The following is a 16263-nucleotide window of genomic DNA, read 5'->3' on the forward strand; positions in this document are numbered from 1 at the left end:
TGCCCAGCTGGCAAAACACATGGAAAAACACCTGCCCCCATTCGAGTTCTGTGCAGCATACAGGGAGGATGTGCTGGGCCCTACTTTATGTTTGAGGAAACGGAGGCTCAGAGAGGGTCACACAACAGACTTGTTGAGATCTCACCAGCAGTGAACGGCAGCGCAGGATGAGAACCAAAAGCCCATCCTTTTTCATTCCTTCCCGAGTCAAAGAAAAATTACCTCAGTGGTAAACACCCTCACGCAGCTGACGAAGGTTGTTTGTTGTTTTTGAACATTTAAAGATTTTAAACCTCTGTGTCTGGGGGGTGGGGGTGGGGGGTGTCTCTTGTCTTGGGGAAAGGAATCCCAAGCCTTCAGCCTGGAAAGGAGGGCAGAACTCCAGGGAGCACGGGCCAAGGGGAAAGAAATGTGGATTCCTGAAGCAGGACTGAGCAAGCTGGGGGTGTCTCTAGGCTTGGGGCAGACAGGCAGAGTGGACTTTTGTCATTCCTGAGGGGCCCTTTTTGTAGACACAGACCTGAGCTTGAGCAAAAGAGGTGAGTTAGACTCAGAGTGGAGCTGGTCACCAGAAAAACCAAGTGACCAGAGGGTTGAAATTTCAGCCCCTCCCAGGCTGGCCAGACACAAAGTTCTACAAAAACTCTTGAACAAGAGGTGATGAGTTCTGGGTTGGTGAATGCATACACGTGCCAGGAACTAGGCACATTCTAGTTCCCCAGAGTCAGCAACTCTGGGTTCAGGACCCTTCTAGACCTTACCCAATGTACCTCTTCATCTGGCTGGTCATCTGTGTCCTTTCAATAGCCTTGTAATAAATGGGCATGTGTCACTGCTAAGTATTTCCCTGAGCTTTGTGAAGAGGGGGTGGCAACTACCCCGACTGACAGCAGGTGAGTCAGAAGCACAAGTAACCATCACGCTCCCCGGCCTCTGATGTGGGACCAGCCTGGTGGGGCTGATCCTTTACCTGTAGGATCTGATGGTGTCTCCAGGTGCAGTGTCAGAACTGAGGACAGAGACTGCTGAGAACTGGAGAATTACTTGGTGGTGTTGGAAAAACTCCATAGTAGCCTCAATGATCTAAATAAAATGTAAATTTTCCCTCTCTCTGGGACAAAGTTATCCGTATGTCTTTCTTCTCCTGGCCGGAACTTCTTGACCTGTTAACTCATTCATTCGGTCACTGTTCACTCAACAAATAATCCCCACACATCCCAACTACTAGTAGTGGCTGGCCCTGACTCCTACACTTTATAAGAATTATACCAATATTCTATGTCACTGATGATTTTCCATCAAGAAAGTAGCTCTTAATAAACATCATTAAGTTAATTGGATTCCTTGATCACTTTTCTATTCACCAGTGTTAAACCATTTCTTCCCTATTTCTATTTTATTGGAATTACTTACATTGGGATCATTAAAAAAAACATTTTTTAAGTAACTATTTGGTTCATAATCCGTTTTTGAGTCTTATCAAATCTTACAAGTAGAGCTTTGCCACCACTGAGATTTCTTTTGTGGCAATTATTTCTATCAGAAAATAGTTTCTGAGCCAACTTCTGTAGATCTAAATTTTATCAGGAAGATTTGTTTTTTTCTGTCAATTTTTAGTCAATAACATATTTTACCAGGTGCAGCCTTAGCTGTGCCAGCTTTACTTTGTGTTAATTATTTCAACCAATTTAATCTTTTCCTGGATCTCTTTTTTTTAATTTTCAATAATACTAATGAGATGCTATTCTCATGTATAAGGCATATTTTAGTACTGATCTGATAAAGCACTCCCAGGATCAAAGAGTAGTGTGAAAACATCCTTGGGGCAAAAAGGCAGGCCAAAACCTCACACTGTGCGCTTGGGCTGAGTACCAGGTTGGAACCTGGTGCCTGAGGGAGCCCAGCCCTCTGCCCTCTGCTCCCCAGAGCCCTCACCCCTGCCAAGAAGATACTTAGCAGATGGGAAACAGTTTCTGACTGGAATGAAAGCAGCTGCCTACAAGAGAGTCTCTGATTGACAGGCATACATGGGGTGCAGCTCTGGTGTCCCGTGCCTGGCTAGACACAGTATCTGCTGGGCCCCAGATTTTTGTACTTTGAAAGTATCTCAGAGATAGCTGAAAGAAGTAGGTGTTTCTCAGTGCCTTCGTTTACTAGAACCAGGGTCCCAATGTCCTGAGGCAGTGACTTCTACTCGCTGTCCTCCAGGCTCTGGACTGTCTCCAGGGGTTCCCTCTGTCTCCCCATTAGGCCATACCTGGGAATAGCAGGGGATAGAACCATCTACCTGTATCCAAATATGGCAAGATCAAGTGTGGTGGGCCAGGGGCCAAAAATTTTCACACCTGGGATCTCTATCCCAAGAGCCTAAAGACAGCCTCATGGAGGTATCTTTCTCTCTTGGCCTTGGCCTCACTAAGCCAGCTCCCCATCGACAGCCATGTCGCACACAGTACCAGCAGGCACAAAGCAACAGCTACTCTTGAATGTAAATGGGGGAACCCAGCCTATACTGGGGAAGGGGCCTGGCCACAACATGCCATGAGGTTGTGATGCAGGAGGTCTGGTTCCAGGCCCTGTGCTCCAGCCCACAGGGCATCTTCCTTGGTCCTGCTCCCAGGTAAGCACCTATTGGAGCAACCTCTGTCCCAACTACCTCACCCATCAAGGAACTGAGGACCTCAGTTCAACAGCTGTAGGAAAACTATCTCAGGAAGGGTCCACCCTCACCACCTCCAAGGGATAGGTCACCACGGAGGGAGAAGAGAGGCCAAGGGCTAATGGACAGATGTTTGTGGGTTCCTACTGGCCTCAGCAAACTTACCATCTGTAAAAAAGGGAAATCAGCAGTTCCAGCCCCCCAGTTCTGGCCCCACTATATGTGTACTTATAATCAGTGCCACCCCTCACCACCTGGGCCAGGGAATGTCTTCCTCACCTCCTCTCTGGGTTCATGGCAGGCACAGGCTGGTTCTTATCTGAACTCTGCCCATATACCAACTTGCTGAGGTTTTCCAAGTCCTTCCCTCTCTGGATACAACCCACTCCTCTGCAAAATGGGACTAATATTTGATCCCTCCTTCTCCCAAGGGTGCTATGAAGATGAAATGAAAGGTCTGAGACATCTGTGGTTTTCCCTGGTACAAAGTAGCCCAAGAAGCTGAGGCATTGGGCCTTCCTGGTGAAGTTAGTAGTTCACTCTGTCTGGGGGCAGCTAAACTATTGACTGTTTGGGGCCAAAGGTGCTATTGCAGTGCAGGCCTCTCACACAGACCAATTTCTTAGCCATTCCCTAGTGGTGCTCTCTGCCTCCTGTATCATGCCCTGCGTAATCTCCCCCACCTCCTTGAGGGTGAGCTGGACGTAGTGACTTGCTTTTAAGAAAGGAAATACAGGGCCTCCCTGGTGGTGCCGCAGTTGAGTGCTAGGATGCGAAGCTGCCCACGGCATCTGCAGCACCGCTTTGATCCCCAGCTACCGGCAAGGGTCCCACATGGCACACAGACCTCTCCTGCCATGCCTGCTGCTCCCCTCGACAGTATATTTCGTCTGTCTGCCTGTTCTGTTCCCCACTCTGGCTCTGGTGAATTCTCTCACCCTCCCGCGCTTCTGACTGTACCCAGTGCTTGTATAAATAAATAAATCTTTAAGGAAAAAAAAAGGAAATCAGCAAAAGAGATAGAATATCACATCCATCATTAGATGTGTTATATCTTGTCAAGACTGTGACTTTCTGCTCATTGGTAGACACTTTCTCTCAAGGACCATGTGACATAGACCCAAAGACAGGCAGCCTCTGAGCCACCACAAGTGAGGAATGGAGGCCCTCAGTCCACGGCCCTGGAAGAACTGAATCCTGCCAACAACAAGTGAGTAAGCTTGATTCCCAGGTGAGTCTCCAGGTGAGACCACGGATGTTGGCCAGCCAACATCCTACCACCTGTGAGAGCTTTGAGCAGAGGGCCATGTTAAGGACCCCGGACCTAGTACCCAGGCTCCTGACTGACCCATGGAAACTGTGAGATAATAAATGGATGTTGTTTTAAGCTGCTAGATGGTGAAATAATTTGTTAGACAGCAACAGATAGCTACTACGCCATTGCACAGACACACACATCACACATTCAGAACATGAGGGATGTTTCCTCAGGCCAGGAGAGGGGGCTGCAGACAGATCTCTGTCCCACAATCTGTGCTGCTGTGAGTTTTCTTCAGGCCTCATCCCTGCTCCAGAGCATTATGAGGAGACAAGCCCAGAGGACAGAGCCTCCCCTTTCCACCTGCCCTAGCAGACACCCTGCTCTCTGCTGGGCAGACTGGAAATGTGCACAGAGCTGATCCACCTCCTTAAAGCCATGGCCCTGGGTCCTTTCCAAAGAGCAATCTTCCCAAGACTCCAAATCCCAGGTACATCTGGACCACAGTCAGTGTGCCAAAGCACACTCACTTCCGTTTTCTCCCCCGCACCTAGGGAGAGAAACTCTAGGAGAAGAGGGAGGTGGAACAGTCATCTCCAAGGCCGTCACGAGCTTTGCCTATTGAAGTCTCAATCGACCTAAAAGGTGGTTGTGATCATACTCATTTTCTACTTAGAATTACTAAGTGACAAGGTGGGATGTGAACCCTAGTCTGCCTGACTCAAAGCCCATGCTAGTTCCATTCATTTTAAAAGTGGAAAAACGGAAACAGAAATGCAGGCGTTCTGATGGCACCCCTAGACAGCCCCCACACAGTACTTCCTGGACACCCTGTCACCAGGCATTGGGAATTGAAGTTTTTAAAGAGTCAGTGGGGAGGAAGACAGGATGGAGTGTGTGCTGACTGGGGGCTCTAGAGGCTTGGGCCAGGTCTCCCTCCCCCACTCTATCAAGTCATCACAACAACTGGCAAAGTGGTTGTAATAAAAAATAAAATAATAAAAAAAGTTGAATTATTAAAACTGTCTTCGGGGGTACCACACAGATTTTTCCCCACTGAGACTCAGAGCAGTGGGGCGGCCGCTCCCACCACACAATATTAAAATGTCAGGAGTTTAAGGCCTGCGTTGGTTGAGTCATAAGTTATCAGCACCCAGTGAGGGCCAACAGAATGCCTCCCTTAAATTATTAAGCAGAAAGCGTCAGACTGTAATATTTTGCTAAACCAAAGTACAGACACAGACAAAGATGTCATTTCAATATTTGAAACCAGCAAGTTTAATTTAAAATAAGAGCAAACCAATAAGCTCAGAACATAGCAGCGTATGAGAGGAAAATTATACTGTGAGAGGAAAAAAAGTGGAAGGACTTAAGAAATTTATAAAAGTAATCTCCAAGTGGAAATTAGAAATCAAGGCCTAGAAACAGAATAACACAAAAGAAATATTACTGTCCACTTTCTAAATCAATATAACACTGCTCCACGCCGGAATTACCATGGTAACTCAAGTAAAAAGAATCAAGCAATTCTTATTATTTCAAAATAAAATCACAGCCTGAAGCCTGGGTTTTATTACAACCACTGATAGATCGCTGGCTTGTATTTATCTGAAATATTGCTTTTCAATCAGCTGGTTTATGAATGTACACGGGCCTCTCACCAGCCCACTTACCACCCGGTTTTGAGGCGAGGGGCTAACCAATGAATTGATGCCCGCCTGCCTGCATCTGCATGTATTCCTGGTTTAAATCAGCCCCGGTGACCACAGAGCCTCACACCCTTTCCCAACTCTCCAGTGGCTTTGCAGGCCAGAGAGGACATGACGAGAAGATGGGGGGGGGGGTCCTCAATGTGGTCCCCCTCCACTGGCGCATGGAGAGCTGACTCTGATGGCAGCCTCCAGCAAAGTGCCCCAATAGCAAGGCTCCCCACCATCCCCCAAGTCATCCTCTCCCTGCATCCCCCAAGCCCAAACTCTCCCTGAGGGTCCTTTTTCCCTATCTCCAAGTCAGCCAGCTGGAAGAGAGAGCAATGAGAGCACAGGGGCGGGGAATCCACCCTTTGATGGCCGCGTTCATGGCCCAACTCTGGCACTTGGGCGCTGGGGGACCTACAGCCAATCACACAACCTCTTTGTACAGCAATTTTCTCATTTGCAAAATGAAGATAACTTTTTCCTAAGGTGGTTAAGGGTATTCAATGAGATCATACAGAGAAGATGCTTTAGGGGGCTGAGTCCAGAAAGAGTGTCAATTCTACACCCTTCCCTTAGCACTATCCACACCCTCAGCAATGTGACTTTTCACCTCCTTCTTTCAACAGACACGGGATGGCTCTGTGATTCATTTTGGCCGACAGAATATGGAAATTACAGCATCCAGTGCCAAACTGAGGCCTCAAGATGCCTTGCACACTTCCATTCTGTCTGCTGGACATGTCTTCACCATGAGAACAAGTTGGTCAAGCCTGCTAGATAATGAGGCACATGCAGTTCTGTCACCTCCAGCATCCTAGTCTGATCAGCCAAATCCAGAAATGACCAGAAAAACCACTCAGCCAAGCCCAGTCTAAATCACCTGCAGATTTAAAAACTAAATAGATGCTTATTGTTTGGAGCCTCTGAACTTTGGGATAGTGTGTTTATGCAGCAGTAAGTAACTGATGCACATGCATAAGGTAATGCCTCATATTTTAAGGAAGGGTTCAGTAAAATGATCATATTTCTGTTTTAGTGCTGTTATAGACTGAGAGGCTGAAGCCAAAGAGATCATACTGTAGTTGTGCAGAAAGCAATGGCATCACACAGGCATGACGCTCCCTGGATTATCAAAAGTGTAACAGATATTAGGTGCTGGTTAGGTGTTCCTCCCATTGCAGAGATGTGAAAGCTGAGGCCTAGCTGTCTGAGTCACAAGCAGTCAGCTGGGACTAGAACCCAGGTCTCCCGAATCATGCCAGCAGGCTGTGAGGCTGCAAGAAAGCCCAGCTGGGTGACCCAGTCTGACCCATGGGCCTACACTTTGGGGCATCTGCTGCTGCAACATGAACCAGCTGCTTCTCCTTTCACACCATCTGCCTTAAGTTTGTCCCCAGTTGTGTCAGTCACTGTTGGGTTCCTGCCTTAGACACACTGCAAGCAAAAAGAGATGAGAGTATTAGGTGGGTGGATATGACTGCAGCATGGCCTGGAATGGTCTGTAAGAGGCTTTGGCCACCTGTAGGGTCCTGTAAGGCCAACTAGAGTGGAAAGGGCATGTCAGGCAAGGAGATCCACATGAACAAGAATATGGAGGCACATGCTGGGTCTGCATGGAACACCAAATGTTGCATACATCCAAAATGGACATATTAGGCCTGCAGAGTTCAACATGTCAGAAGGTTCAGGCAGATATCAATGTACCAGGGTAACCAAGGTCGGGTAGTTGGTTGTAATAACTATCAAGAGAAAGTTGCTGGGCGGGAAGGGAGAGAAGTGACGGCAGAACAGAAAGAGGTGGGTCCAGAGTCCCAGATGACTGCAAGCTAGTGGTGTGCTAAGAATACCTATCAATCCCTGGCTCTCCAGGGAAGAGCCCTGATTTGGAGTGTGCCATGATGTTCATACTTCCACTGTGGCTGATTCCAAGCTACCAATGTGATGTCACTGAACACAGAGTTGGGAAGAGATGTGAAAGCTCAGCTTTCATGAGCCAGTACAAGTTGACTCCACTGGCATAGTCCTGTCCGGAGTATAGACTTGTCAGGAAAACACAATCTATCAGTACCCCCAAAATTTAAGTGCGGAGATAGGAGAAAATCCTGCATGCTTCACTGTTCTTCAATTCCAGCAAGATGGGTACCTACCATAGGCACCTCTGGTTTGTGCCAAGTTCATGGAGGCCCAGGCCAGGTTAGCACCCATTATTACCTGCCAACATGACCTGCATGTGAGGACGGAACTATATCCCCTGGGTTGTCACTAGACAGGACAGGGCCATGACAGGACACTCAGGGACACGAGCTCACACAGCTGTGATACTCCTCCTTATCAGGGTCATCTCCCATCCAGCTTCATCACGCCTTAGGGCCAAGTCTGAGGGCGTGCAAGCTGGGCATGGACCGGAATGATCCTGAAGCGCTCTCTGGGAAACTCTCATGTTTCTTGGACACTCAACTGTTCCCCTATAAGTGGTTGAGCTGAAAAAGAAAGATCTTGGGGCCTTCCCACAATGCTGCCCCCCTTGGGGATCTAGACAGTGGTGAGACTGAGCACAGTTGCCTCCTGGATGGCAGTGAGCAAAGGCCAAGATAGATAAACTCAAACTGAAATGAGTTCCAGACTATTTCAGATCACAATGTGGCTTTGCATTGAGCAATGCACCTCAAAGAGACAGGAGGCTTCCTGGTTTATTAAGTGTGTACATACACATTATCTTATTTAATCCTGAACAACACAGCCAGCTAGATATGGTTGTTCCCACTGGAGAGATAAGAAGGGACAGAGGCAAAGCATCCTCAACTTTGGGTGGCATATTTGGACATGCCGACCTAATGGGGTGGTAGAGATGGCAGCAGTCAGCCCAATGGTAGCTGGCACAACAGGGGTACCCATGCCCTTTTTTCTACCTCCCTCCTTAACTCCTTCCAAACTTCCTAATGCCCTGAATCAAGGATTCCTGGGAAGCTCCCCCAGGCCCTGGAGATGCATCTGAACAACACAGGGCCAGTACATAGGGGCAGCTTTGCCAGTGTGGGATTTAGCTCTGAAGGGGGCTGTATCTACTGAGGTCCCCCACATGGCGTGGGTCACTCCCCCATCAGCCTTGTCCAGCTGTACCACCACAGCTCTGTGCTCAAAGAACCCTGAGTACGTCCAACCATGGCCACTTCCCAAGTGCAGCAGCCTCGCACTGGCAGCCCAGCTGTGCTGACACCAAACCTTCTGTCTCCCTCGCCCATGACCACAGAGGGTCGGCAGCCAAAGCTCACTGGCACTCCCCCATCTGCTCCAAGCGGGAGAGACCAAAATAGACATCCTCTCGGTCCTGCTCACAAATGGGGCCTGCTGAGAGGTGCCTTAAATGGAAATGGGGGAGACAACCACACCATCCGTCTCTGGGACCTAGGCTAGGGTGGGGAATCAATTCTCGGGAGGGGTGAGAGAGACCCTGGCCCTAGGAAACTGTGTATTTCCAAGTGCTAAAAGCATCTTTGTGGGGCATGTTGAGAGAGAGATGGTAAAAGAGAAAGGCAGCTTCCACGGCCACAAAGGCCAAGTGAGTGGCCACGCCACCGCTGAGCCCCGGCAAGCAAAGGGTGAAGCTTTTAGGCAAGCAGCGGCCAGTGATCTCAGCTTCCCCCAGTCCTAATGCTCCTGAAAGGCTCTCTCCCACTCCCTGTAATTGGGCATCAGTAGTTAATGCAGTATTGACTGCATTACACGCTCCCGTGCCTCCCCTCGCTAATGCCAATTGCATCACCTTGTACAGTCACCGGCTTGCTTAGCCAATAGCCGTTAAAAGCAATCCAAATCATGAATCATATGGGAAACTTTTAGCAAGACACTGCCATCCAAGGAGACAATTTACAGTTGAGTTAATCTGGGTACATTAGCGAGACATGGATTCCGGACGACAGACCAATTTATGTTGTTTCCCTGTCCCCCCACACCCTCCCCCGCCTTAGTGCTCCATGTGGGCAAATGAAGGGAAGAGCAGGGAACAGAGAAATACCTGCTTCTTTACTCAAGGCTCCAGAAGGGGGTAGGGAGACTCAGCTTTATAGACTCTGCCTGGTGGAGTCTGGGAAGGAAGGGGAAGTCGCTACAGGAGCTGCTCGAGATTTGTAATGTTGCATTCCCAGCAGTAGTTGCTGCTGAGGCTGGCATGGGTCTACCCAGTGGGTAGAACGCAATGAAGACCCTCCTCTGCTAGGCACTGATTGAATGCCAGGTCTCCTGTCTGCCAGCCTTGCAAGGCCTTTACCAGCTCTTGGAAGGTGGCAGTGCTGCTAGGATCTGCCTTCCTGGTGACAGGCTGGGGTCTCTGGCTTGAGGGCCCACTCCCTGCCTCCACTCAGGGGGTCAGGGAGGTCCTGGTCACACTCTTCTGGGAGAAGTCCCTCAGGACCTTTTGTGGTCCAGAGCATGACGGGACAGGCCGGGAGGTCCTGCTGGTGGCTGAGCAGCCACCTCAGGTTGGTTCCTCAGTCCCCAAGCTGAGCCAAGAGCCTGCCCGCGCAGATCAACAAAGTCAGCTCTAGAGGCCGTGCTCACAGCAGTCATTAACAATTGAAGACTCACTGTCTGGGCCTTCTCAGTCCTGCTCCATTCTCCTCAGGCATTTTTACTTACTAAAAATGCTCTAGGAATCATACCTGTCCTTTAGTTCCACAACCTGTCTGCTGCTTCCTATAGGTACCCCAGTCTTCTGTTGGGGCTGTGCAGCGGCAGCTTACAGCCAGACCTGCCCTTCTCCATCATGCACTGGGGACACCCCAGTACCCACAAGGGGGTGTTTTCCACATCTTCCCATCTTGTTTCCCACAACTCAAGGTTCTGACCACGTGTGGGGCTACTTGGCCCCTCCGCCGTCTGGCCCTACTCAAGGGCCTCTTGGGGCTAAGACAATAACTCCCTTTGCTCCCCTGGGACCACAAGCCTGGGACCACAAGCCCACAGTCTGGTGCCAGCCTAAACACAGGTGCCAGGGGAAGAAAGACTATTTCTTCGGGAAAGTTGGAGCTGGGCTCCCTTTCGCTGACAGGCAGGCCGGACGGCATTTAGAAAACCCGGACCCTGAGTTCCAGTAAAGTAGAGATGCCTAGGCCAAGAGCAAGCATCCAAATGAAAGCAATTAATCTTAAAACGCGAAGTTTAACCGTTTGCAAAACAGATCTTTCCTCTCTGTGGTGGCCCTTCACTGCTCGACCTAATGGATTACTTTATTAATAATGCACTGTGCTTAAAAGCAAAAAAAAAAATAAAAAAATTTTTTTTCTGACGATTCAATACTTCAGAAAGTCTCTTAAACCCGTTGCTACGGTAAAGCGATTGATATTTTATTATCTTTCAGAAGTGCAACATGAAAGCCCTGCAGCCCAGCAGAGCAAGAGCTTTGGTCCTCGGCAGCTGGCAGACCCGACTTCAACCAGAGGAGGCCCAGCCTCTTCTGACAAGATGCTGTCAGGTGGAGAAAAGATATTGGGGGTAGTTAATAGGAGCCTCGAGTCCCCACTGCAGCCAAAGGGTGCAATGCTACAGCTCTGAAGAACATACTTCTTGGGGGCCAATGCTGCCACCCAGCCCAGATGGCCACCTGCTGGGAGGGCATGAGAGCTAGGGAAAAATTAGGCAGTGGGCTTGGAGGGGCAAGTGAGCAGATCCAGGGCCTTTCTCCTTCCCCCAAATATAGGTGCCTCCTTCAAGGTTTCCTGGTTTGGTGGACGCCAGACTCTAATGGGGTGTGGAGAGTAGATTTATGAGCAAAAGAGGTTGCTTTTGGAGGACAGCAGCAGATTGGGCAGAACAAGAATCAAATGGCTCCTCAGGTTCCAGCTGTCTGCCTTCCCTGTGCTGTCATAGGGCCTAAACTCGGCAGGGTTGCTGGTAGTGGGCACTGCGTTGTTAACCCTGGGCAGGGTAGAGGGCCGAGGGACACCAGGCACTCTCCGCAGGGCTGCTGGAGACTAGGGGAAACACAGGGCGTGCTGTTTTCTGGAAGCAGAAGACTCAGTAGTAAGAACTGTAGAGAGTCACACCCACTAAGGTCGCCTGAAAACCTTCAGTCTTACAGAGTGGGCAGCATTCTGGGGCACCTGAGCAGAAGCTAGATCCAAGACCCCATGTGATAGTGGTGGGGTCTCTTGTGGCAGAACAATCTCCCTGCATGAGGCGTCCTATGCATTGGGTCCTGGTCTTCTGGATTCCTGGCTTGGGCCTAGGGAGCCAAGCACGCCAAATAACCTTGGCAAAAGACACAACCTGGTTTCTGCTTGCTCCCATAGTGTGAGCACTCACAGACCCCGTGGAGGTCCCCTGTGCCCTGGCTTCCCCACGCCCTTCATTCGAGCAAGAGGGAAAGTGAATCTCGATATGGACATGACTGGTCTGAGATTATAGGAAGTTAGTGACAAAAGGAGCTCGGTCAAGGCCTCCTTACTCTCTATGTGGCTCACATGGACTAGTTCTTCTCCTCTTCATTTTTATACACGGTCACATCAGCCCCATTCTCGGATGACCCGCACAGGCTAGAAGGGTGGGGTTCATGAAGGAAGGACATACTGAAGACTGATGTCATCCAGCCAGACCCGGGCAAATGGATTATTTTGGCCAAAAGCATTTAGTTTCCCCTTTCTTCTCTTTCTCAACACAGGCCAAGAAATGGCTTTCACAGACTTACCTGCCCAAGGGTTCCCCCAATGCCACCCCTGGTCAGACACTTTAAATGTCCAGCCACTTCTGGATATCTCAGACAGTGGCAGGGAGGCTAGGGGCACCAGCATGTGGCAGCAGCACAGAGCACATCCTCTGTCACCTTGAACTAGTCCTTTAACTTCGAATTTTTACCAAGTGACCATGTCAACACCACCTCTGACCCAGTGGGCAGAGGGCACGGGCCCAGTGGAGAATCACTAACAGAAGGCCAGAGGAAGGCCACCCCAGTCACTCTAAAAGGATTTCCACTGATTTTCAGCAAACCCATGACTACGATTCCTAACCAGCAGAAAGCAGGCAGCAATTGTGTGGGTGCCAACAATTACAAACACCTCTCCGTGTACCACCACCAAACCAGGCAACCCTTGTCTACAGGGCAGGAGCGTCTGGGACAGCCAGGGAAGGGGAGCACTCCTGGCTCTGGAGGCTGAGGTGGCGTTGGGTTCCCCAACCTCTCCTGAGCATTCCAGGACACTTACTGCAGGGCTGTCCCCGTCACCAAGACTTTGAAGTAGGTGGCACCACCTTCTAGTGGCTTCCAGCACCCATGGGCCCAGCTGTTCTGACCTCTGAAGCATAATGAGGCTACTGACCAGGCCAGGTCTACATGACCCTACTGGGTTGCTCCCGCAAGCCGGCCACTGGCCTGTCAGTGGGTAGTGGCCACTTTCTTCCTCGGGGCCAAACTCCTGCCTCTGCGCGCAGGAAGCTGCATGACAGTGGGCCAGTAAAGGAGGTGACTCTCATCCAGCCACGCTCGTGGGCTGCGTGGGCTGCGTCTCCCCAGGGATCGAGCCGGCCTTCCCCACGCCGGTGGGGCACCTGGGGGCGAGCGCCGTCTTGCTGCGCGCCCCGAGGGCCGCCACAGGCGCTGGAGTCCGATTCTCCCGCAGCCACTGATTTGCTGGGCGCTCAGTGCCTCTCAGGTTACGCGGCCCGCGCGAGGGTGATGGCTGCGGTGAGAGGAGCAGCCGCAAAGATGAAACGCTCTGCACGAACCGCCACTGAGCGATCCGAGAGGAGCCGGAGCCTCCACGCGGCCCCGCAGAGCATCACACGGCCAGAGCACAGCTCTCCCACCGGCGTCCTGGGCCCAGGGGCGTGCGGCCCGGGGCTCACCCCCGCGTCCCCGCCTGTCCCACCCCGCCCTCTCCCTGCAGCCGCGGGGCACCCCAGCCCGGCCAGGCTGTGCGCACCAGGCTGTGCGCACAAGCACTCCCGCGCGCCGCGGCGGGGAGCCAGGGGGTGCAGGGCGTCCGGACCCCAGCCAGCCACCTACCGTCCTCCTTGTCCAGCACCATCATCTCGGGCGCTCCGTGTCCAGCCGCAGCTCGGATCGGCCAGGTGAAGGGCGCCGACTCCGGGCGCGCTCCGGCTGGGCGGCCGGTCCTCGGGCAGCGAGCGGGCTCTAATTACCCGCTTGTCCGGCTCTTAACCTAGATTGCACTCAGCTAGAATTACATTCAGGAGTGAAGCACTTCGCAGATACAAAAGCAGTCTCACCTACTTTTGTGCCTCAGAATTGCAAGGAACTACGAACTGCAATTTAGAGAGAGAGAGAGAGAGAGAGGGAGAGAGAAGGGAGAAGAGAGGATCAGAGCCGTTTCTTTGATTCTCACCTTCTAAATGGCTCAATTTGCCCAGTATAATCTGTCTTAATGTAATTGCATTTGATAGCTCATAACCCGGGCTCTGGCAACGACACAGCTTTCAGCCTCATAAAGTGTTTTCCCCTCGGATTTAATCTGAATCTCAATCTAAAATTATATTCAAAGAGATGGGGGAATCTCGGCGGCCGTCTCCCGCTGCCTTTCTCCCTCAATGTATGAGGTTTGCACTCCTGCTACTGAATAAATGCACACATTTCCCGAGGCCCCCTCCCTCGCGGGTTAATGGGGAGTGGAGACGAGCGGCTGCCCGGCTCCGCAGCGCCACCTGCAGGGCGCTGGGCTCCGCTGAGGACCCGGGGTGCTCCTTCTGGTGTTTGTCCAGGGGACCACCTCCTGCTCCCCCCAGGCCCTCAGTCCTGATTTCTGTACCTTCCCACTCGGACCATCTTTCTCTGACTCCCGCTCTGCCGAGGCTTTCTGGTTATTTGGGAAACAGACTTAGTAAAGCCAACCCCATGCTAGGCACAAACTCCCACTGGGGGCCTTATTCTATCACCCTTCCCCAGAGGCCCCCTAGGAACACCCTGATTCCCTAGAGAGTTGGGGTCAAGTCCCATCTTCTCTCTGAGCAAGCACAGCAGGGCCTTGAAGGTGTTGCTCATGCCACAACTACTTATTGAGCATGTATTAATTGCTAAGCACTATTCTAAGGCGCTGAGGACAGAGTAGTGAGCAAAACTATGATTCCTGCTATTGTAGAATTAACGATTTTTGCTTTGTAACTCAGGGAACAAGAAGAAAGACCAAGTTCACCCCTGTTCCTCCTGGACCCTGTTTCTCCCCAGAGCTCTGGGGCTGGTGCATGGGCTGCCTACTCCAGGAAGGCCACTTTTAAACTCTTTTTTTTTTTTTTTTCCTCTTACAGCACAGACCTCCACAATGAGGTGGAAATCATAATGGTATATTTTCAGCCCAAGAAGGGCTCTGGACAGATATGTTGGAGATTCATCCCTGTCAGCTGCTTCTGATGACAAGACCCAGGCAAGGAGAAGAAAGCTGAAGCCCCTGGAGGATTTGGGATTCTTCCCACCTCTTCCCGTTACTAACTATGGATCTTAGAAAGTCACTTTCTCCCTCTGGGCCTAGTGTCCTGATCTGTGGAGTGGGAGACCTGCCCTGATATCTCCACAGTTACTGTGGGGAACAGATGAAATAATGTCACTGAACGTGCTTTGCAAATTGTGGCACCCAGGACAATGGTGGTGGTGGTGGGGATTACTGGATACAAAGAAGACCTGAAGGCCAGGCTGTGCCCATTTACGCCCTGGGAGGCCCCAATGCAGGGTGTGATGAGCAGGGGTGGGATGGGGGAGTGGTGCGGCAGCCCATCTTCCTCTCTCCTAGGCAGGGAAGTCAGGCTTTGAGAAAATAGACAAGAGGCTGCTTCTAATGAGATGCCTCATCCACAGCTCAGAGGGTTTCCTTTCCTCTTCATCTTGAATACTTAATCCTAATAGTCCTTGAGTATATTTGATGTTAAATATATCATTTTGCTCAGACTCAGCATCCCTCAGGACTTCAGGCTTGATCTCTCCTCTGCCACTGCAGCCGGAGCCATACCCTAAGGGTCTGAGGGAGGCTCTGGCGCCGCTGCCACCAGCACAGTTTGTGCCAGCCCCTCACTCTGACATGAGCTAAAGGGCAGACAGTAGTAAGCAAAGGACCTGCCAGACCAACAAGGGGGAGCTTCTTGCTGATGCCTCTGTGCTATCCAGAGGCACGTATTTCGTGAGGGCTACAGTTTTACTGCCTACCTTGAAGACTGCTTCTCCCCGCTTTCAGGCTTTCAGGGTCTGGTTCTGACTCACAAACTACAACTCGACTAACTGGGGTCACTTTCCCACTCTGTTGTCCCTGTGTTGTTCCTGGGACTCTGTCCAACCCCAGCCCCTGCCCAGCCTCCAAAGTACACATTTAGCCACACAGCTGGCATCCCTCTAGGGAGTTGGGGGCCCCTGTGCCCCAGCCAGGGCCTGGGGTAGTCTGGGCTGCAATGACTGGGCTGCAGAAGCTGGGAGGGTATGTCAGCAGAGGAATGGTGCTGCATGTGAAGGGTTTCGTGCCCACAGGCAGCTCTCCCTACATGAGCATAGAGCTCCCACACTGATCTGAAGACGAGCCCCCACAGAGGCCTTTCTGGTTACAGAACTGCCCAGCAAGGCTTGGAGCACTTGGGTGACTTGAGCCCCCAGCCAGAAAAGGGTCTGATGGACTGACAGCCAGACCTGAGCTTCACTCATCCAGCAACCTGGCTCTCAGCTC

General features: G+C 51.1%; 1 protein-coding gene across 1 annotated transcript in view; it reads right to left on the reverse strand.

Annotated features, from left to right (window-relative positions):
* Positions 1-13635, reverse strand: part of LMO1 (LIM domain only 1) — a gene marked incomplete at both ends in the record, with an annotated part of 34664 nt that extends 21029 nt beyond the window's left edge. The window contains one exon of the mRNA XM_084246895.1: positions 13611-13635. Coding sequence (XP_084103021.1) covers positions 13611-13635 — 25 coding nt within the window. The remainder of the gene's footprint in view (positions 1-13610) is intronic.
* Between the last annotated feature and the right edge of the window lie 2628 nt (positions 13636-16263).

Source organism: Talpa europaea (assembly GCF_964194135.1).
Source record: "Talpa europaea genome assembly, chromosome: 1".
NCBI classification, from domain to species: domain Eukaryota; kingdom Metazoa; phylum Chordata; class Mammalia; order Eulipotyphla; family Talpidae; genus Talpa; species Talpa europaea.